The sequence below is a fragment of the Balaenoptera physalus genome, assembly GCF_965194825.1.
Source record: "Balaenoptera physalus genome assembly, chromosome: X".
Lineage (NCBI taxonomy): Eukaryota > Metazoa > Chordata > Mammalia > Artiodactyla > Balaenopteridae > Balaenoptera > Balaenoptera physalus.
In genome coordinates, this window is record NC_138903.1 from 94451956 (window position 1) to 94476187 (window position 24232).

General features: G+C 34.9%; 1 protein-coding gene across 3 annotated transcripts in view; it reads left to right on the plus strand.

The window, feature by feature from the left end:
• RADX (RPA1 related single stranded DNA binding protein, X-linked) overlaps positions 1-24232 on the plus strand; it is a 63602-nt gene that overhangs the window by 22834 nt on the left and 16536 nt on the right. Inside the window, exons 7-11 of one of the 3 annotated variants that reach the window (XM_082447546.1) lie at positions 882-986; positions 2132-2296; positions 3577-3737; positions 4495-4655; positions 16689-16762. In XM_082447546.1, the coding sequence (XP_082303672.1) occupies positions 882-986; positions 2132-2296; positions 3577-3737; positions 4495-4655; positions 16689-16762 (666 nt within the window). The remainder of the gene's footprint in view (positions 1-881; positions 987-2131; positions 2297-3576; positions 3738-4494; positions 4656-16688; positions 16763-24232) is intronic. The other 2 variants (XM_082447548.1, XM_082447547.1) reach the window with 2 other exon arrangements.

Genomic DNA, 24232 nt, shown 5'->3' on the forward strand with positions numbered 1-24232 from the left:
ATGCTCTAGGGAAATATTTATTCTCAAATGAGAGCTTACTGTTGATATGAAATTACGAGTATTTATATTTATTTCTTTATTTCCTAATTTGGAGACCGTAAATGTTTTGGCATGCAGTGAGTTAAAATTTTAAAAATATTGTTGGATAAGTAAACTTTACCTAAATAACCTGATAGTTGAAAACAGTTGATAGCTTTTGAAAGTAGTTGGTCTGAAGACATTATAATCTCATTTTCAGGAATTCTTTTTAGTCTATCCAGTTGGTTAGCAAGGCAAACAAAATAATAGCTGGTATAAGCCCTCTCCTTGAGGCTTAAAGTCTAATTAAGATAAACACAAGTAAAACACTCGCATAAGCAAATTCAAATTAATATTGTGTAGCCCTATCTGATGGAAGGAGTCAGAGTAATTCAGGGATCAGTGTTAGATTGGGTTAATCAGTGGAAGCATCATGGAGGAACTCAGCTTTTTTCTCTGTAGAAAATAACTATTCACATTCAGTTGTGTGGCCAATTAGAAAGACTCTTGCCGTCTTCAACTGTCCAGCAAGCAGTGACTTCAGTTAGGTGCGGCCGTTGTACTTTCTAAAGGAAAAGTTAAGTGTTAGATCCTTTATTTAAAGGAAAAGGTTAAGTGTTAGATCTTTGTTGCTCCAAGTGTGGTCAAAGGACTGGCAGCACTAGTATCACCCAGGAGCTCATTAGCGGTGGAAAATCGCAGGCCCTACACTAAAACTACTTTAATCTGAATTTGCATTTTAACAATTGTCCTAGGTGATTCCTCAGTTCATTAAACTTTGAGAAGCACTCTGTTAGATCCTGATCTTGGTATTCCCATTTGAAATGCAGAAATAATTTCATAAGTGTTTTCATTTTCTACAGTGGCACATTTCATGTGTACACAGTTGAAAGTTGTCAGAAATGACACTCAAGTACCTAAACTGCTTTACCTCACTACTACAAATGAGAGTTGCATGTTTATTACTGGTGAGCATTTTCTTTGTATATACTTTATTGGAAATCTAATGTATTTTCTCTTCATTAAATTAACTTTTCTATTGTAAGATTCAACCACAAGATAGCTTTATTTTGAACTCCTTTCTCACTATAAGAATGGTTTAAGAAAGAATATTTAGCCTATGAAATCTATTGCTTCCAGATTATTTACAGTTAGAGCAATGATTTTGTGACTTACTGAAGAATTTTGTTTATGTCCTTTGGTTAACTTTAATTCCTGCTTGACGTGAGAAGTTAGATAATCATAAATTGCTTCATAGATTGAAGACTGTTGGGCCCTGTATCACAATATGGATTCAATTAACAACAGTTTTTAAATATTAAATAAAACAAAAATGTGCATTAAATTTTGGTCCCCAGATCTCGCATTTTACTTATATAGCAAGAAAAGTCTCACTACTTATCTACAAGTATACTATTTTTCTCTATTCCCTCGGATAAGGGGGGCAAAATAGTAAAGATAAAAGTTTTCAGATGAGTGAGGGAGTACTATGGAATGATGTATTTACTAGAATGCTACCATGTTGGTAATTAGGAAATTTGTCAAAAGAAGAGTCCTAGGAAGGATGTAACACACATCTTTGTCCATACTTCATTTTATAAATATGAATACTATCAGATCTAATATATACTAATAATATCAGATGTGAATGACACTTTTAAGTATGTTTCAAAAACATGAACTTAAATGCTGAGCTATATTCACAGGCAATTTAGTTAATACATGATGTCATACCTTCAGGTTAAAACATAATCAATGTTCTAAGAAGATGCTAACCAGTTGGATAGTTAGCAAAAGCCAGACTATTAGTTTTCTTTTTCTTCTGGCTTTTCGATGTCCTGTAGACAGTTACAGTTTAGTCCACGTAAACTAATATGTCTGATTTCCTTCTTGACTTAGGATTTGTTAACTGATAATTTTCATATGCATATTCAGTATAATTATCTGCTACATAGTGAATAAGTTAACTTCTTTTCTTGGTGCTATAAGAATGATTTTATATTAAACTGTTTTTATACTCAAAAAAGTCCAGATGGTTTATTACAGTGAGTTCTCTCTTTTTTTTTTTTTTTTTATTCCTCATATTTTTGCACTTTACCCTTCCTGCAAGAAGGTCATAGAGGCCAGCCGTATACCAACTATACCAAGGTAAAAAACTTTTTTCAGTGGATTAAAACAAAGACCGATTCTGGGGAATTGAAGAACACTGTTATTGGTGGATATTACCCCTATCCACCAGTGCCAGAAACATTTTCGAAGTATAATATTTCTGTTAAAGGTACTGATGTAATTGCTAGTCCCTTATATGTTTATATGTGATATGTATGGTATATGCCATATCAGTTAGTCATCTTTATTCTTTAATGGGAGTGAGCCAAAGTGTAGCAACACTCACTGGTAATAATTTGATCTTTATCAAGATCTAAAAACATATGTCATGCCCCATAAAGGTTAATATTTTGATTTTATTAGACTGCAAGAAAAGAAGGAGTTTAAATAGACTATGACTAAATGGAGGTAATATCTTGATTTAAGGTCATTGAGATCAAATCTGAGTTGGTAGATCCCAACTCCTATAACACTACTTAGACTAAAGATATCAGAGGAGACACTGGACAATTTGATACCAAGGTACTGACAACTGTATTAGGCCACTCTTGTGGAATGATATATAGACATCCCTTAGTGTCCACAGGGCATTGGTTCAAGGAGCCCCCATGGATACCAAAATCTGCAGATGCTCGTGTCCCTTATATAAAATGGCTCAGTAGGCCCTCAGAATACAGTAGGCCCTTTATATCCGCAGGTTTGCAAAACCTGTGGATATGGAGGGCCAACTGTGTATTGGATATAACACAATTGAGCTCTACCTTTAAATAAAAATGATACCAAAATCAGTGAGATTCGGAATAAGTATTAATGAGAGGCCTAACATTATTTTAGTAGAATTAAGATATGACAGTTGAAAACTTTAACATAAGTATATTATTTTTGAAAAGCTTGAAAACTTTAACATAATTATATTATTTTTGAAAAGCTATGGGATAATGCATGGTTTTGGAAAAAAGAGAAACTTTGAAATACTGACCTATCATCATCTAAATATTGACACTCTCCTGTACTTCATAATGCCAGCAATCATCATCTAAATATTGACACCCTCCTGTACTTCATAATGCTAGCAATATGTAGTATATGCTGTAAATAGCATATAGAATACAGAAAATATTAAACAAAATGTGTTTCTATGCAGTGGCTAGGCAACACTTTATAGTTTGAAGTATGATATATAAATTATGTTCAATATGTAAAATTTCTGTTTCAAATTAAGACACCAGACTAGAAGGCTGTATCACAATTTAACTGACAAATGTGTTTTGCCAATTTTACCGAAATTACATAAGAGATTGCCAAATATAAACACAAAGTCTCACATATTTAAGTTATGTAGCAAGTTTATAATTTTCATGTTGTGAAATTACATTGCAAATCTAATTCTTATTTTTGTCATTTCAGTTCTTTAAAACTTACAGTTTCCTTGGAATTACTCTTTTGCAGTTGAGTCGTTCTTCACAGCTATAAGTGAAGTGAGGAAGGAGATTGAAGACTTGCAGTATAGGGAAAAAAAGCGCATTGCAATTCAGGGGATAATTACTGTTATAAAGTATGTCCCCTATAGCGGTGCAACTGAAAGTGCCTCAGCATCTGAAACACTACGGGTATGGTGCCAGAGAATTAATAGTATATCTCTGAAAGCACTGTGTTTATAATCGCAACTGGTATCTTGTAAATTTCATTCAGAACTCACGTGTATTAACTCTTAATGATGTAAACCTAAAAGGAAAAAAATCATTTTTAGTTTGTTTCCTTTTTATGTCATTTATTTTGGAGCAGTCTGGGCTGCCCTCAAAACTTGGTATCTTGTTTGTGTTTTCTGTGTAATATGAGCCTATCATGATTGTCTTTATTTAAATTTCCAGGTGGTATATATGGTTATGTTTTTTTCCTTCCTTTTGTCTAGGCCAAAGGTATAGGCACACTCCTACCGGGAGTTTTTAGCTCTATTGTCAGTCTTGGCAGTTCTACCCAGGTTCTATAAGAGGTAGCAATGACTCTTGTAGGATAAATGCTACAGAAGAGGCCACTTCTAGAATCTAGGCAAAATCAAGACAAATAAGTTAATTTTTCCATGAGCTTATCTTTTTAAAAGTTATTTCTAAGATTACTGTTCTTATGGAAATAAGCATCTAATCCAGCTTTACAGTTATACTAGTATAAGAAGGACTTTTATTAAAATATTTTAATAGCAGATGGATTAAGATAAATCAACTTTATAAAAGCATTGTTACGATTGCAAAGTTTTGTCACAACTCTTAAGTTATGAAAAATGGGTAAACTAAAATTATAGAGTCTTTTAAGAGAGAAATAATTTTTGTGAATCAGTTTTGAACGTTTTCTTCAAATTTTTGGTTTTAGAATGCTGACCGACCCTCAACATCCCAAGCAGCTAGAAGAGAAAGTCAAAGTCAAGAAAGAGATGGAAAACCTCAAGATGATGGTCCTGTGAGTTCTCAGTGTTGTCATACTACATCTGCAAGTTTGAGCCCTCCCAAGAAAAAAAGAACTCTACAAGGACCGTAAGTCATTTGTATTACGTATATACATGGCATATACTTTTTAATTTGTTTCTATCCTGTAAAATGAGCAATTCTACTAAAAGTTGTATTAGTTTTCTAGGGCTGCCAAAGTCCAAGACCAAGATATAGGCAGGGTGGGTTCCCTCTAAGGGCTATGAGGAAGAATCTGTTCCATGCATTTCCCCTAGCTTCTAGTGGTTTAGTGGCAATCTTTAGCATTCCTTGGCTTATGGAAGTATCACCCCAATCTCTGCCTTCATCTTCATGTGGCATTCTCCCTGTGTGCATATGTGTCCAAATTTTTCTTTAAGGACACCAGCCATACTGGATTAGGGACCCACTCTGGAGTACTGGTCTACTTTAGTATGAACTCATCTAAACCAATTGCAACCAAATAAAGTCATATTCTTAGGGTCATTGAAGATGTAATTGGTTACATATTGGTAGTCACAGTGATATTTGGTGGGGACATAATTCAATCCATAACAGTCTGCCCTCTAAAAATTCATGTCCTTCTCACATGCAAAATACATTCATCCCATCACAACATCCCCAAAAGTCTTAATCTATACCAACATCAACTCTTAAGTCCTAAATATCATATAAATCATGTATGGATGAGATGCAGGGTAATTCATCCTGGGGCAAAATTCTTTTCCATCTGTGAACCTATGAAACTAGACATGTTTCATTCTGTCCAAAATACAATGGTGGGACAGACATAGGACAGGTATTCCCATTTCAAAAGGGAGAAACTGGAAATAACGGAGTTATGGATCACAGAAACCTTGTTGAAACCTAATTAGGCAAATTCCATTTGGCATTAAGGCCCCAGAATTATCCTCCCTGGCAGAATACTGTGTCCTCTGGGCCCACTGGGATGGCAGCCCCACCCCCTTAGCACTGAGTGGTGGTCTTGCACTCTGGAACTGGGAAGGTGGCCCTGGCTTCTAGAATTGAGGAGGTGTCCCTGCCCTCTAGAACTGAGGAAATGGCCTCACCCTCAGGGTCATTTTTCCCTTTTCTTGAAGGATAATACTTGGTCACAGCTGGATATCTCTAGCAGCTCATTTCCTGACTGCAGAATCCCAGAAATCCGATGGAATTGCATTCCTTCGTTTCTTCCCACCTATGTTTCTTTCAGTCAAAGCTAACAGCATGCCTACTGAGATGGTTGACTGGATCCACAAATCACAATCTCTTGGGCAAATGGTTATCTAGCAATGCCCTTAGTGTTCTTTCCAAAGCAAGCTTTCTTATGTTTTGCAATATGGATAGGCTTAGAATTTTCCAAGTATTGAAATTCTGGTTATTTTTTTCTTAACAGTTCCCTTTTCAACTTTTCTCTCCCCTCTCATATGTTACTATAAGCAGCAAGGAGAAACCAGGCTGTGCCTTCAATACTTTGCTTAGAAATCTCTTCATCTAAATATGCAAGTTCATCACATACAAGTTTCACCTTCTATCCAACAGAGCACAATTCAGCCATGTCCTCTGCCACTTTATATCAAGGATTATCTTTCATCCAGTTTCCAATAACACGTTCCTTATTTCTGTCTGAGACCTCACCAGAAGCACCTTTTACATTCATATTTCTAGTTCTGTTCATGACAATGAGTGTATTCTCTAAGACTGCAGAAACTTTCTCTACAGCTCTTTTCTTTATGCGCCCTCAACAGATTCTCCTTCAAAATCCATATTTCTACCAACATTCTCTTCAAGGCTATCTAGGTTTTTTCTGTTATGCACCTCAAAACTCTTCCAGCCTGCACTTAATACCCAATTCCAAGCCACTTCCACGTTTTTATGTATTTGTTACAGCAGCACACCACTTCCTGGTACCAAAATCTATTACTTTTCTAGGGCTGCTATAACAAAGTACCAGAAACTGTTTGGCCTATACTATAGAAATTTGTCTCACAGCTTTGTAAGTCCAAAATCAAGATGTCAGCAGGGTGGATTCCTTTTGAGGGCTGTGAGGAAGAATCTGCCCCATGCCTCACCCCTAGCATCTGGTGGTTTGCTAGCCATCTTTGGCTTTCCTTGGCTTGTAGAAACATCACTCCAATCTGTATCTGTGTCCAAATTTCCCCTTTTGATAAGGACGTCAGTCATGTTGGACTAGGGGCCCACCCTAATCCAACATGACCTCATCTTAACTAATTACATCTTCAGTGACCCTATATCTAAATAAGGTCACATTCCAAGATACTGGTGGTTAGGACTTCAACATGAATTTTGAGGGGACACAATTCAACCCATAACGGAAGCTCTCTTATCTGCCATGCTCAGCATGGACTAATTGAATGTGAGTTTAAAATGGGGAATTACAAAAAAATAAACACTTTTTGCCTCTCTTTTTTTTATTCTACGGATAAGAGAGATCATACAGTATTTGTCTTTCCCAGTCTGACTTATTCCAGTTAGCATAATAACCTCAGGGTCCATCCATGTTGTCACAAATGACAAGATTTCATCTTTTTAATGGCTGAGGAGTATTCCATTGTATATATCACATCTTTATCCATCCATCTGTTGATGGGCTTAGGTTGTTTCCATATCTTGGCTACTGCAAATAATGCTGCTGAGAACATAGGGGTGCATATATCTTTTCAAATTAGTGTTTTCGTATTCTTTGGATAAATACCCAGAAGTGAAATAGCTGGATCATATGGTAGTTCTGTTAATTTTTTGAGGAATCTCCATACTGTTTTCCATAGTGCCTGCACCAATTTACATTCCGACCAATAATGTAGGAGTGTTCCCTTTTCTCCACATCCTCACCAACACTTGTTATTTGTTGTCTTTTTGATAATAGCCATTCTGACAGGTGTGAAGGTGTGAGGTGATATCTCACTGTGGTTTTCATTTGCATTTCCCTGATAATTAGTGATGTTGAACATCTTTTCATGTGCCTGTTGGCCATCTGTATGTTTTCTTTGGAAAAATGTCTGTTCAGGTCCTCTGCCCATTTTTTAATCGGGTTGTTTGGTTTTTTGAGGCTGAGTTGTATTAGTTTTTTAATATATTTTGGATATTAACCCTTTATGGGATATGTGATTTGCAAATATCTTCTCTCATTTGGTAGGTTGTCTTTTCATTTTATTAATGGTTTCCTTTGCTGTGCAGAAGCTTTTTAGTTTGATGTAGTCCCATTTGTGTTTATTTTTGGTTTTGTTTCCCTTCCCTGAGGAGACCTACCTAGAAAGATTATGCTAAGACCGATGTCAAAGAACATACTGCCAATGTCGTCTTGTAGGAGTTTTATGGTCTCAGGGCCTACATTCAATTCATTTACCCATTTTGAGTTGATTTTTGTGTGTGGTGTGAGATTATGGTCCATTTTCATTTTTTTGCATGTGGCTGTCCAGTTTTCCCAACACCATTTATTGAAGAGATTCCTTCCCCCACTGTATGTACTTTGCTCCTTTGTTATAAATTAATTGTTCATTTATGTATGAGTTTATTTCTGATATCTCAATTCTATTTCATTGATTTATGTATCAGTTTTTCTGCAAATACTGTGCTGTTTTGATTATTATAGCTGTGTAATATAGTTTGAAATCAGGAAGTATGATACCTCCAGCTTTGTTCTTTTTTCTCATGATTGCTTTGGTTATTTGTGGTCTGTTTTGGTTCCAAATAAATTTTAGAATTCTTTGTTCTATTTCTGTGAAAAATGCCTTTGGGATTTTGATAGGGACGGCAGTGAATCTGTAAATTGTTTTAGGTGATATGGACATTTAAAATTAGGAAGCGTTCCCTCCTCTTCAATTTTTTGGAAGAGTTTGAGAAGGATAGGTATTAAATCCTCTTTGAATGTTTGGTAGAATTCACCTGTGAAGCTGTCTGGTCCTGGACTTTTGTTTTGGAGGGAGGTTTTTGATTACTGTTTCAATCACTTTACTAGTGATCAGTCTATTCAGATTTTCTATTTCTTCTTGATTCAGTCTTGGAAGGTTGTATGATTCTAAGAACTTGTCCATTTCTTCTGGGTTGTTCAATTTGTTGGCATATAACTGTTTCGTAATATTGTCTTATAAGCCTTAGTATTTCTGTGGTATCTGTTGTTATTTCTCCTCTTCCATTTTTTAAAAAAATTTATTTTTATTTATTTTGGCTGCCTTGGGTCTTCGTTGCTGTGCGCGGGCTTTCTCTAGTTGCGGCGAGTGGGGGCTACTCTTCATTGCAGTGCGTGGGCTTCTCGTTGCGGTGGCTTCTCTTGTTGCAGAGCACGGGCTGTAGAGCGCAGGCTCAGTAGTTGTGGCGCACGGGCTTAGTTGCTCCGTGGCACGTGGGATCTTCCCGGACCAGGGATCAAACCCACGTCCCCTGCATTGGCAGGCGAATTCTTAACCACTGCGTCACCAGGGAAGTCCCTCCTCTTCCATTTTTGATTTTATTTATCAGAGTCTTCTCTTTTTTTCTTAGTCTGGCTAAAGGTTTCTCAAGTTTGTTTATCTTTTCAGAGAACTGGCTCTGTTGGATTGATCTTTTCTATAGTTTTTTTGTTTTTAGTCTCTATTTCATTTATTTCTGGCCTGATCTTTATTACTTCCTTCCATCTACTGACTTTGGGCTTCATTTGTTCTTCTTTTTCTACTTCCTCTAGATGTAAGGTTAAATTATTTATTTGGTATTTTTCTTGTTTCTTGAGGTAAGCCTGTATTGCTGTAAACTTCCATCTTAGTACCACTTTTGCTGCATCCCTTAGATGTTGCTTTGTTGAATTTTCATTTGGATTTGTGTCAGGTATTTTTTGATTTCTCCTTTGATTTCGTCACTGACCCAATAGTTGTTCATTAGCATGTTGTTCAGTGTCCACACATTTGCGATTTTTTTTAGCTTTCTTCTTGTAGTTGGTTTCTAGTTTCATACTATTTTGATCAGAAACGATACTTTTGAAAAGATATGATTTCAAATCTTTTAAAATTTATTGAGAGTTGTTTTGGGTTCCAATATATGGTCTGTCCTTGAGAAAGTTTCCCATGCACTTGAGAAAAATGTGTTTTCTGCAGCATTTGGATGGAATGTTCTATACAAATCTATCAAATCCATCTGGTCTGATATTTCAGTTAAGGCTACTGTTTCTTTGTTGACTTTCTGTCTGAATGATCTATCCATTGATGTAAGTGGGATGTTAAAGTTCCCTACTATTATTGTGTTGTTGTCAATTTCTCCTTTTAAATCTGTTGATAATTGCTTTCTGTATTTTGGTGGTCCTAATGTTAGGTGCATATATATTAATCACTGTTATGTCTTCTTGATGAATTGTCCACTTTATCATTATATACTGTCCATTGTCTATTGTTACCTTTTTTGGCTTGAAGTCTATTTTGTCTGATGTGAGTGTGGCTATACCTGCTTTCTTTTGGCTGCAATTTGCTTGAAGCATCATCTTCCATCCCTTTACTTGGAGTTTATGTTTGTCCTTAGAGCCGAGATGAGTCTCCTGGAGGCAGCATATAATTGTGTCTTGTTTTTTAATCCATCCAACCACTCTGTCTTTTGCCTCATGAATTCAATCCATTTACATTTAGGGCGATTATTGATAGATGAGGACTTAGTACTGCCATTTATTCTTTTGTTTTCTCGTTGCTCTATATCTCCATTGTTTATTTTTCCTTGTATTTCAATCTACCATTTTGGTTTGGTGGTTTTCTATGATGTTTTTCTCAGTTTCCTCTTTTTTTGTTTTCTGTCTCTGCTTTAGATTTATGTTTTATGTATTAGGTTTGTATACAACATCTCATAGATAAAATAGTTCCTTTTCTGCTGATAGCATCTTATCTTCATTTACCTATATAGATTACGTCCTTTTCCTCATCCCTGTTCGTGTTTTTGTTTCTCAAATTACCCCTCTTTATGTTGTGAGTTTGTTACCAAAGTGAAGTAGCTATAGTTATGTTTTCTTCTTTTTTCCCCTTTAACCTTTATGCTATAGTAAAATGTTAAGAAACCTATTCTGGGGACTTCCCTGGTAGTCCAGTGGTTAAGACTCTGCACTCCCAACACAGGGGGCACAGGTTCAATCCCTGGTCGGGGAGCTAAGATCCCACATGCCATGAGACATGGCCTAAAAAATTAAAAAAAAACAAAAACAAAAACCTATTCTGATATAGAGTTACAGTTTTCTGATTCTGTCTATTTATTACCTTACTCAAAGTTTTGTGTCCTTTTTTGCCTTTTTGTTTCTGGTAGAAGAGTTCCTTTCAACATTTCTCATAAGGCAGATCTAGTGTTAATGAGCTCCCTCAGCTTTGTTTGGGAAACTCTTTATTTCTCCTTCATATCTGAATGATAACTTTGCTGGATAGAGTATTCTTGGGTGGCAGTTTTTATCTTTCAGTATTTTGAGAATGTCATTCTACTCCCTCCACTGACCTGTGGAGTTTCTGCTAAGAAATCTGCTGATAGCCTAATGTGGGTTCCTTTGTGGGTTACCATCCTTTTCCCCCTGCCTTTAAAATTCTTTCTGTGTCATTGACTTTTGGCAGTTTTAGTATAAGGGGTCTTGGAGAAGGTCTTTTTTTGCATTGAGGCAATTAGGTTTTCTCTTAGCTTCATGGACTTGTATATCCACTTCCTTCCCCAGACTTGGGAAATTCTCAGCTATTATTTCTTTAGATAAACTCTCTGCTCCCTTCTCCCTCTCTTCTCCTTCTGGGATGTCCATTACCCTACTATTGCCCTTCCTAAAAGGGTCAGCTAGCTCTCGTAGAATTTACTCATTTAAAAAAATATATTTTAATTCTCTTTCCTCTTCTACTTGTATCATTTCTATATTTCTGTCTTCAAGCTCACTAATTCTCTCTTCCATGTGGTCTGCTCTATTTCCAGTGCTTTGTAATGCATTCTTCAACTCGTTTACTGAGTTCTTCAGCTCCAGAATTTCTGATTAGTTCGTTTTAGTTTCAGTCTCTTTGGTAAAGTATTCCTTTTGTTCATTAATTTTATTCCTGAACTCACTGAACTTTCTGAGTTTTCTTGTAGCTCACTGAGTTTTATAATAGCCATTTTGAATTTTCTATCAGTTAGATCACAATATTCTGTGATTTTGTTTGGTTTCTGGAGAATTGTCATTTTCTTTTTGTGGTACAGTGGTGCTTGATGAGTTGTTCCTCTGCTAGCTCATTTCAAGTGGCAAACACCTTTCTTCTTTAGGTGAAGCTTTTTTTTTCTTGTTTCTAACAATTCAACAGGTTAGGCCCTTCTTTTATCTTCCAGTAGGTGGTGCTGTACCACAAGTTTTTGGTTTCTCTTACCTGAGCTCCCTCTGGTTATGTTTGACAGTCAGCACTTTCCACTTTCCACCGCCTCCGTCAGAGGTATCAGCCAGTGCCCTAGTTGTCACTGCTTATGCCTCCAGTGTCGTTGGTGCCATGCTGCTGCTGGTGTGGCTGGTGTCACTGCCTGGCGCACCAGGATGGTGGACAATTCTGCCATGTTTAGGACCTCCTGAGTTGCAGGCACTCCCACTGCAGGATGGGAGATAGCTCAGGTGGCACAGGAACCTCTGCTCTGTTCAGTATTGTCAGGTTTGAGGACTCTGCCACTGTAAGCAGGGGGCAAGGGAAGAGAGTCATGGGCACCTCCACAGCTGGAGAGACAGGGTCCCAGACCCTACTGCCACTGCTGCCCAGTTATCTGTGGCTGTGGGCACCACTGCAGCCAGGAGGCCAGAGTTGTATTCCCCGCCTCCCCTGTCGCTACTGGGTTTTCTGGGACTGCAGGTTCAGTTGCCATGGCTGGTGGACCAGGATTGCAGGTACCACCTCCACTGTTCCCCAAGTTCCACCTCCTCTGTGTGTTCTAGTCCACCCACCTTTAGGTGTACAGATATGTGGAATTCTCCAGTGTCCTGGTGTGTTGGGCAGAGGCACTTTTGTTGAGTCGTGGATGTTTTACTGATAGTAGATAGAAGGAGAGCGACAAAGAGAGCGTCTCCCTTTGCCATGATGCTGATATCACTCTCCATTCACTTTTAATGGAGTTAATGATACAGATGGTCCCCAACTTATGATGGTTCAACTTATGATTTTTCAACTTTACAATGATGCGAAAGCGATACACATTCAGTAGAAACCATACTTTAAATTCCGAATTTTGATCTTTTTCCGGGCTAGTGATATGCAGTACTATACTCTCTTGTGATGTGGGGCAGTGACAGTGAGCCACAGCTCCCAGTCAGTCATGCGATCACAAGGGTAAAGAACTGATACAATCATTCTGTATCCAGACAACCATTCTGTTTTTCACTTTCAATACAGTATTCAATAAATTACATGAGATATGCAACACTTTATTATAACATTGGCTTTGTGTTCGGTGATTTTGCCAAAGTGTTGGCTATTTTTGTAAGTGTTCTGAGCATGTTTAAGGTAGGCGAGGCTAAGCTATGATGTTTGATAGGTTAAGTGAATTAAATTCATTCTCAAGTTATGGTATTTTCAACTTACAGTGGGTTTATTGGGATTTAACCCCATCATAAGTTGAGGAAGATATGTATTTGGGGCTTATATCAATTTTTATACTATTTGCTTAATCAAATAGTTTTAATTATTCAATTTCCCCTCTTTTAATTTGCTAGGTATATATTCTTCAGTGGTCACGCTATAAATTACAACCTGAACACTTGACTTATTGTAGTTAAATACAAATTATTTTACCATTTCCTGATAATGCTAGATCCTTAGAACACTTCAATTCCATTTGTCTCCATTTTCATTATTTTTGCCTTGTATTTTAATTCTACATATATTTTAAATTCTGTAGGACATTATTAGTATTGTTTTTCTTATACAGTTAGCTTTCAGTTATATTTAACCACACTGTTTTTGGTTCTCTTCATTCCTACTTGTATTTTCATGCTTCTCTCTGGGATCATTTTCCTTCTGACTGAAGAATTCCTCTCAGCATTTATTTCAGTACAGCTTGCAGATGATATATTCTCTCTTTCTGTTTGTTTAAAAGCATCTTTATTTCACCTTTACTTCTAAAAGGATATTTTCACTAGGTTGCAGATTTTTTTAAATGTCTGATTCTACTGTTTTATCGCTTTCATTGTTTCTATTAAGAATCAGGCTAATGTCTTCTAATTGCTCCTTCAAGGATATTGCGTCCTTTTTCTCTGAGTGCTTTTAAGATTTTCTCTTTGATTTTCAACTGTTTAAATATGATGTGCCAAGGAGTGGTTTTCTTTGTTTTATACTACTGAGCTTCTTGAATCTGTGTGTTGATATCTTTCATCAGTTTTGGAAAACCATCTGCCATTATCTCTTCAAATATATTTTCTTCCTCATTATTTCCTCTCTTTCCATGATCCCTATTTCACATATGTTAGCACTTCTAACTGTGACCAACAAGTTTCTTACACTGCATTCTTTTTTATTCATATACATATTTCATTTTTGTTTTTGATTCCATGTTTCAGTTTGGACCTGTCACTCCATTTACTTTTTCAGTATGTCCAATCTGCTATTAAACCTATCAGTTAGGTTCATTGAGCTCTTGTTGGGTTTCCAACCCAATTAGCTATACTGTGATTCATTTCTAATACTAACTACCCAGACTTAACATCAGACTCTTAAGGGCTTAGTCCTCCACGAGACTGACCTTACTTCAGATGCTAGCCACAGTTCAGCTGGTCCCCAGGCCACCCTCACTTCCAACCAAGTGGCTACATATTCAGGAGTTCCCATGTTCCCCTCAGAGTCAATAGCTTACTAGAATGATGCAAAGAACTCAGAAAAACACTATACTTACAATCACAGTTTTATTGTAAAGAATACAGATCAGGAATAGCCAAATGGAGACACATAGAGAAAGGTCTGAGAGGGAACATGGAGCTTCTGTGCCCTCTTCTTGTGGAATCTGGGCATGTTACTCTATTGGCACATCACTGTATTTTAAATCCTGGCTTGCTGACTCCAATATCTGTATTACCTGTTGGTCGGCTTCCATTTGTACAATTTATGATAGTAATAAATATGACCATTTAAGAGGTTGTATCAAAGAACATTTTAATCCAAATGGTAGATAGTGAACCGTGGTGCTCTATGTTAGATAGTAAAATGTAGTCAAAATACATCAACTCATTCAAAAGTTGGCACTGAGAAATAAAATATAACAATGGGACATTAAAACTTACTCTTTGCATTCTGTTGGTAATATTTACTCCATAAAGAGAGAAAATGAACCATACCAGGTTTATCTGAATCCTTAAAAATCGTTATCAGTGTCTCCTTCTAAGAAAAGCAGAAGGTATTGTAGGAAAGACTACAATAATATTAACTATAATACTGTTATGTAGATGAGGGCATGGCATACTATACAATCTATATGACTTTTATCTAAGGTCAATAAGTTGGTGAAAAAGGAAAAGTCAGAGTACAGCTTATTGCCTCTGACAATTTTTATAATATTCGGCCACTATCCATCATATGTAATGTTATTGTCTCTTCTTTTAGCCATCTTTTCCCTTTCTTTCCACAGGCATCCTTTTATACTTCTTATATTTTCATTTTTCATCTCTTTTTTTTTTCAGTTTCCTCAGTTGATACCCGTAGACATTGTATACCTCCACTTCTGTTATGAAGGCCCTCACCTTTAAGACACTTAAGGCATACAAATGAATGATTGTATATGCCAGTAAAAATTCCCTAAGCCACTTTAAAAAAATTCTATACAATATAATGATGCTGTTAGAGTTTGGAAAACTATTTCTTCTATTTATTTCAGATAAAAAAATCACTTTATAACACCATGTATTTAAAAGTATATACATACTGTTTAATGATCTCAAAATACATGTAATTTAACTATTTTTTATTTATTTAAATCTCTCTCAGAGTTGATGTTTTCAGTTTACTAATTTCTAGAAATACCATTTTTCAATACTCAGAAAAAAAGTTAAAATTACAACTATAAAATGTGTTTTTATTTGCTGGAGTTTTATATTGAAATGGATGCAGTCTTCATTCATGAAAGCTAGTTCTTTGTATTCATTAATAACTCATTAGTAAAATAAAGAATACTATTATAAGAGACAAATCTATTGATAAAATAAGTTGAGCAATATTATGTGGCATTCTACAACCTGACACTTCTGTTTTGCTTTATGCTTTTAGTTTTGGGAATACAACAGCAGAAAATGCTCATCATAGAAATATACTGAAAGTTTGTAAGAAGGAAGTCTTTATTATAAGTGCAAGCTTCTCTCCTCAGCTTCAAAATAAGATGCTTCCCTTTTCACTTTTTTTTTCAGTTCAATAAACACTTATTGAGTGGATATTCTGTGGAGATACAAAAAAAATAAAGTCTATATTTTTGTAGAGTTTATAGTAGAAACTAGTAGAAGAGACAGATTGAAAAACCAGTAATTTTAATACAGTGTGATGAATGCTATGATAAAGTTTATTCATGGTGCTATGGCAGCATATACAAGGATCAGTGAGCCTTGACTAGAGATCAAGTTTGGCTTCTTATAGGAAATAATGCCTGAGCTAAATGTTGAAGGAGGAAGAAGAGTTAACTAGGCAAAGGAAAAGGAGCATAGGGTTTTTCCTGGCTGAAAGAAAAACACGAAGGTTTGAACCAGCATGAGGCTTATAGAAAACTCTGAAATGAAGTTGGAGAGTTAGGCCAAATAGTTTTCCAGAACATTTGAACAAAGCAAAGATGAAAATAGGCCATTGGACAAATTTTTAAATTCCTATCATAGGGAATGAAATATATATCCATCTTTAGTTGACATTTAATAAAGTTGAATACTTTCTTTTGTGTAATACTCCTTAAGAGAACATTTAAATCTGTTGCAGTATTTGAATTATGTTAGTATGGATATTTGTTCATAATTTGAATGTGTTTTCCTTAAATTCCTAATGCATTACTTTGAGAAACTAAACCTATAAATTTTCTAAATGTATTGAATTAGAATAAACTCTGAATGGAACCAATTAGTTTTTTCCCATTCAAGTCTCTTTTTATAACTATTTGTTAACTATTTGTTATCTTTTTTAAAATCTTTTGTAGAATTCCTGTACCTCAGCCAGAAACTGCTGCACAAACAAAAGGAAATAAACCAGACATGCCAAGCGTCTTCCAACGTATGTTGCTTTGACGATGATGATGATGATGATTTATAAAGTCTTTATGGAACACTGTTATATACAGATTGCTGTTTGATTTGATTCTGCATTTTTGGGTCATGCCTGCCACTAGCATAATATAAGTACTTGTATTAAACTATGTGTAGCTAGTTATTTTTGTTTCTATTTTTATTTATATTAGCTTAAGTCCTTGTCAAAAGTACTGGTCCCAAATTTAGAACAATTTGGTATCATCACCAAAGTGCAAGTAAATATAAATAAGCTTGTTTATATTAAGCACTTATTAAGTTGTTTCTTTGGTAGTACATCTCTTCAAATGTACTATTTTGAATTAACAGAAGAATAATAAAGTAGGAAGTTTAATTTTTATTTGACAATAAATATAGGTAAAGCTTAAAAGATAGTTGTAGTTCCTTTCTTTGCTGTTAGGTTGACTGGTTTGAATATTTGGGTTCATTTCTGAAGTGATTTCATGACACAATTTAGTTCTGGTAGGGTATCTTTAGAGTGGTTTTGTTTAAATCAGATGTTACAAGGGGTCATCTCTCTAGACTTTTTAGCACTTTAGATCCTTCTTGCTTTTTGAGTTACTGTTATTTGGGGATTGACTTCTAGTCAGTCTGACAGATTAAGAACCCACAAAGGGATCTGGACTATACCCCCCAAAAAATAAAAGATAGAAAATAAGGGGAAGATCATTATAATATAAATATACAACCAAGCTGAAAGCAAGAGTGAAAAATCCCTAAGTGGCAGAAACAAAAGAATTTAAATTTAGTGGTGAGCAGGAACTAAAACTAAAGCTGCTCATGGGCATTTCAGAGCTAGATAGAGGCCCAAATGATCATAGGCTGAGGTGTAATAACGACATGGAGAAGAGAGTCCAGACCACAGGCCTCTTACATGTGAAGTAGAACTAATATAAAGTTGAAAGGTTATTAAGGGCCAGATAAATTATTCCCATCAGCATGGGGAAGTATCAAGGAGCTTCCTGTATTCCCTGGGCAATGGGTAGGAAAAATTGAATTGACTTAGTACCCACTGAAGTGAATTAGAACCCTTATTAAACATCAAATTCTATTCCACTGGTCTATATGTATGTCCCTATGTCAGTATCACAGTGTTTTGATTACTGTAGCTTTGTATCAAGTTTTGAAATTGGGGTGTATGAGTCCTCCAACGTTGTTCTTCTTGTTCAAGATTGCTTTAGCATTCGGGACTCCTTGTAATTCCATATGAATTTAAGGATCCATTTTACCATTTTTGCAAAATAGGCTTTTGAGATTTTGATAGGGATTGCATTGAGTCTGCAGATTGTTTTGGATAGTATTGGCATCTTAATAATATTAACTCTTCTAGTCCATGAACATGGGATTTCTTTCTGTTCATTTTTAGACATTCTTTAATTTATTTCAACAATGTTTTATAGTGTTCAGTACACAAGTCATTCACCTCCTTGCTTAAAGTTATTCCTAGGTATTTTATTCTTTTAGTTGCTATTATATTTGGAATAGGTTTCTTAATTTCCTTTTGAATCTCTTGTTATCAGTCTGTGGAGATTTTCTTTTCTTTTTTAGTGAGTTTAGGTAATTTCTTTGCTTTTAGGAATTTGTTTCATCTAGGTTTTCTAATTTGTTGGTGTATGATTGTTCATAGTATTCTATTATAATCATTTTTATTTCTGTACTAAATCACATTTTCATTTCTGCATTTAGTTTTTGTGTCTTCTCTCCTTGGGGAGAAGGTCAGTTGAGGTAAAGATTATCAAATTTGTTGGTCTTTACATAGGACAAGCTTTTGGTTTCTTAGATTCTATTATTTTTTCTATTCTCTATTTCATTTATATTTACTCTAAGCATAATTACTTCTTTTTCTTAACTTTGGGTTTAGTTTTCTCTTATTCTAGTTCCTCAAAGTTTAATATTATGTTATTGAATGAGGTATTTCTTTCTTTCTTTTTTTAACATCTTTATTGGAGTATAATTGCTTTACAATGGTGTGTTAGCTTCTGCTTTATAACAAAGTGAATCAGTTATACATATACATATGTCCCCATATCTCTTCCCTCTTGCGTCTCCCTCCCTCCCACCCTCCCTATCCCACCCCTCTAGGTGGTCACAAAGCACCGAGCTGATCTCCCTGTGCTATGCGGCTGCTTCCTACTAGCTATCTATTTTACGTTTGGTAGTGTATATATGTCCATGCCACTCTCTCACTTTGTCCCAGCTTACCCTTCCCCCTCCCCGTAGCCTCAAGTCCATTCTCTAGTAGGTCTGCGTCTTTATTCCCGTCTTGCCCCTAGGTTCTTCATGACCATTTTTTTTAGATTTCATATATATGTGTTAGCATATGGTATTTATTTTTCTCTTTCTGACTTACTTCACTCGGTATGACAGTCTCTAGGTCCATCCACCTCACTACAAATAACTCAATTTCGTTTCTTTTTATGGCTGAGTAATATTCCATTGTATATATGTGCCACATCTTCTTTATCCATTCCTCTGTCGATGGACACTTAGGTTGCTTCCATGTCCTGGCTATTGTAAATAGAGCTGCAATGAACATTTTGGTACATGACTCTTTTTGAATTATGGTTTTCTCAGGGTATATGCCCAGTAGTGGGATTGCTGGGTCGTATGGTAGTTCTATTTTTAGTTTTTTAAGGAACCTCCATACTGTTCTCCATAGTTCTTTATTTTAATATCAGTATTTCTGCTGTAAATTTCCCTCAGATCACCACTTTCACTGCATCTTATAAGTTTTTATGTTGTATTTTCATTTTTGCTCATCTCAAGGTATTTTATAATTTCCCTTGTGACTTCTTATTTGACCCATTAGTTGCTTAAGAGTGTGTTGTTTAATTTCCACATATTTGTGAATTCTCTAGTTTTCCTTCTATTATTAATTTCTAGCTTCATTCCATTGTGGTCAGAAAAGATACTTTGTATTATGTGATTCTTTTTAAATTTATTGAGGCTTATTTTGTGGCCTAACATATGGTCCATCCTGGGCCTATTTCATGTATTTTTGAAAAGAATGTGTATTCAACTGTTGTTGTATAAATATATATTTAAAGAAGTTTAGCATCTACCCCTGTTCCCTGCATCCTCTTCCTTCTCCCCCATTATAGATAACTTTTTAATTCATTCTATGGTATGTCTTTGCATTGTTTGTTTTATAATATAAGAAGGTGTGTGTGTATATCAGAGAGAGAGAAAGAGTCACGCCCCCCCTTTCTTAGATAAATGTACAACTACTTTGAGAGCAATTTGACGAGACCTAATTTATTGAAAATGTTATACCTTGTGACCTATATGTTGGGTACACTGGGAGACATGTTCTAAGATGAGTATTGGAGCATTGTTTAAAATAGGAAAACTCTTTCATGTTCATTATTTTTTTCTTTTTTTAATTGAGGTATAATTAGCATGTAACATTATATTAATTTCACGTGTGCAACATAATGATTTGATATTTGTATATATAGCAAAATGATTCCCACAATAAGTCTAGTTAACATTCGTCACCATACATAGTTACAAAAAATTTTATTCTTGTGATGAAAACTTTTAAGATCTACTCTCTTAGAAAGTTTCAAATATGCGATATGATATTAACTATAGTCACCATGCTGTACATTACATCTCCATGACTTATTTTATAACTGGAAATTTATACCTTTTGACCCACTTCACCCACCCCCTCCCAAACCCCTACCTCTGGCAACCACCAATCTGTTCTCTGTATCTATGAGCTTGTTTTTTTTTGGGGGGAGGGTCTGTCTTTTTTTTTTATTCCACATGTAAGTGAGCTCATACAATATTTGTCTTTCTCTGTCTGACTTATTTAACTTAGCATAATGTCCTCAAGTTTCATCCATGTCAAGATTTCATTCTTTTCATGGCTGAATAATATTCCATTGTATATACACCACCTGTTCTTTATCCATTCTTTCATTGATGGGCACTTAGGTTGTTTTCAGGTCTTGGCTATTGTAAATAATACTACAGTGGACAGGGGGGTGTATATATCTTTTTTTTAATGTTATTTTTTTAACCATTATGTTTATTGTATTTATTTTTTTATACAGCAGGTTCTTATTAGTTATCCGTTTTATACATATTAGTGTATATATGTCAATCCCAATCTCCCAATTCATCACACCACCACCCCGCCCCAAAGGGGGGTGTATATATCTTTTTGAGTTAGTGTTTTTTATTTCTTTGGATAAATACCCAGTAGTGGAATTGCTGGATCATATTGTTGTTCTATTTTTACTTTTTTGAGGAACCTCCATACTGTTCTCCGTAGTGGTTGCACCAATTTACGTTCCCACCAACAGTGTATGAGGGTTCGCTTTTTGCCACATCCTCACCAACACTTGTTATTTCTTGTCTTTTTGATAATAGCCATTTTAACAGGTGTGAGATGATATCTCGTGGTTTTGGTTTGCGTTTCCCTAATAGTGATGTTGAACATCTTTTTTATGTACTTGTTGGCCATCTGTATGTCTTCTTTGGAAATATGTCTATTCAGATCCTCTGCCCCCTTTTTAATCACATTGTTTATTTGTTTGTTTGTTTGTTATCGAGTTGAATGAGTTCTTTATATATTTGGATATTAACCCCTTATCAGATATGTGATTTGCAATCATTTTCTCACATTCTGTAGGTTGCCTTTTCATTTTGTTGATGGTTTCCTTTGCCATGCAGAAGTTTTTTAGTTTGATATAGTCCCATTTGTTTATTGTACTGCAGTTTTAATGAATGAATTAGATCTATATGTGTTAACATGGTTACTGATGTATTTCCAGATATGTTTCATGATAACTTTGGAAATTACTGTGTCTGTAAATTCAAAAGCCACTCATTTTGTGAATATATAGCTAATTTGTGTATGTGGTTTGATTGTGCTAGTTATTTTGAAGACTACAAAATTTAACATCTTATCATTTGTATCTGGTAACTTAGATAAGTAAGTAAGACATACATTGAAAAGTTCACAATAAACAATAACAGTAATACTGAGATCATAAGACATTATAGGTAGCCTCTGACTTACACAATTCTTTAAAAAGTCTATTATATACTTGCTACCAAGCATAGACCTGATCACTGATTGAAATACTCTGTTTTTTTCTAGCCTTGTAGATCTTGCACCAGCATGGGGTCAGTGAAGGCAAGGGGGAAAGAGGCAAAGGAAATAGCTCCTCTCCCACCCCCATGCCTCCATACACCCCTACCTATCACTCTTATCCACATAATGAAATGCTTAGAGTAGATTTTGTGAAGAAGCAAAATCACTATGCCTATACACATACATTTATACCATGTCCTTTTTCACCTCACAACCTAAATGTGGTCTTCTGAAATTTTTCCTCATTAAAACATAAATCCATTCTCACCAGAAATAAGGGTAAAATGAATCATTAAAATAACAGTGATCACTATAATTCTGAAATATAATTAGGTATATACAAAAATATAATTTTGCTAGGTAATTAACCTGTATCTTAGTTATGCATTAGGCCTAAACAATAATGTTTTTCACTTGGTAATTTTAGTAATATTCAAGCTAAAAATAAAAGAATTCTAGTGTATAATTTTCCATCTTATTTTTAGAAAAACCTGAGCTCTAGATGTATTTTGTCTCTTCTCTAATTATTGCCTTTGAAATCTTGCTATTCACAACCAGTGACTGCCAGTATCTCTTGTACTGATTTCATACCCATTTGTATTAATTATGAACATATAATTGGGATAGTTAATTACAGTCCCAAGTTACTAAATTAAAAAACAATGCATGAGTTTTTCAGAAGAACTTTTCATATAAACATTAAACCTTGCCAGTTCTTAACACTCAAATAAGAAAACAGGCATAGAAAATATTCTGACTTATTCCTGACAGTGTCAATCATAGGATTTTTTTTTCCTATGCAATGGATGTAATTACTTAATTTTTAAAGATTGGAATGGCCCATAACTTGTTCTTTGCATGCATTATTTTAGAACAAATCAGTCAGGAATTCTCACTATAACTTGGGTTGTAATAGCTACTTATTGCTAATCTAATTATGTACTTTTATTAGTTTGGGTAAGGGAAATTCATTTCTAGAAGATAAAAAGGGTAAATCATTGCCCAATCCTCACTTTACTCCTATTAACTTTGAGTTTTTCTCTTGGCTTTTATTGATTCCTTTCCTTTTCATGTGTGATTAAATTTTTTATCCTTTTCGTTTGTTATCAAGCGTTATTATAGGAAGTTAAGTGTGTTCATCAACTAAATTTTAAATTTAAAAAAAAAAAACTCTTGTAATATCACAGTGTTTTGAATACCTGGTAAGAAGTTCACCTCTTCATCTTCTCTAAAAATTCAATGTAGTATTTTACCTCGTAATAAATTTTCAGTCTCTGTCTAGGTTTAAGAAACCAAGAAAGTAGTCTGGGGATATGGAATAAAGTTCAAAAACAGAAGTGATATATTAACCACACTGAAACGTTGCTGTTGAAACACCCTTCTGTCTCAGCAAGGTTTTTTATGCTAGGAAAATAATAAATGCCAAGGCATAGGCAGCCTACAAGGAAACAATTCAGCAACCTTGCTAAACTCTGGAACAGAGTTGCTGTCAGCTTGCCTTAGCTAGCAGAACTGACAGTGTGAGAAGTTCCAACATCCATTTTTTTTCTGATTCTTCTCTATGTCTTCAGTTCCCAGGGTGTATTATTTAATTAAAATATTATTTTACCAAATTCCTTAGTGCAGTATTTGGTACATAATAGGTGCTCAATAATTATTTGCTGAGTGAATTGAATGAATGGATAAATGTCATAATGTGTAAGAGGGAAATTATATTCTGCCTTAGAAACTAAATATGTTAGATAAATTGTACATAAATGATAAACTGACTTGATGATAGAGAACAATTAAGAGTTGAAATGGTCTTTCATTTCAATTTAGTTCCCTCTTTGTTTTCCATATGTTTTTTATATCTGAAAGGAATATCATATCAACGGTCCTTTTGAAAGAGAGTTATATTCAAGAAATAGACTGTATTTTGTGTGTGTTCAGGATACTTTTAGCAAAGATTAACAAAATTTTATTTTAAGCTTAAATTCCACCAATAGTGAGTGGTGGTCCAGTCTCTAAAGGTTATTATTCTCATGAATTTTACTTAACTTGAATTTGTCACTGAATATAAAAGGAATGTTTATTTAAGAGCATTTAGGAAATATAGAAAAAGTATAAAGAAGATAATTACAAATCTCGTTAATTCCAGCAACAGAAAAAACAATATTACTTTTTAATATTTTGGAGTAAAAGTTTATTTTGAAGGTGAATTCTAGTTCTTTCCTCACTTTAATAAGAGTTACCTTTTGGACATTCAGTTTACATTTTGTAGGTGGTTGATTTTTAAAGTTAATTAAGCTATTTCTCATTAATCTGTGCTTTTTTGTAGTGATTTACCTG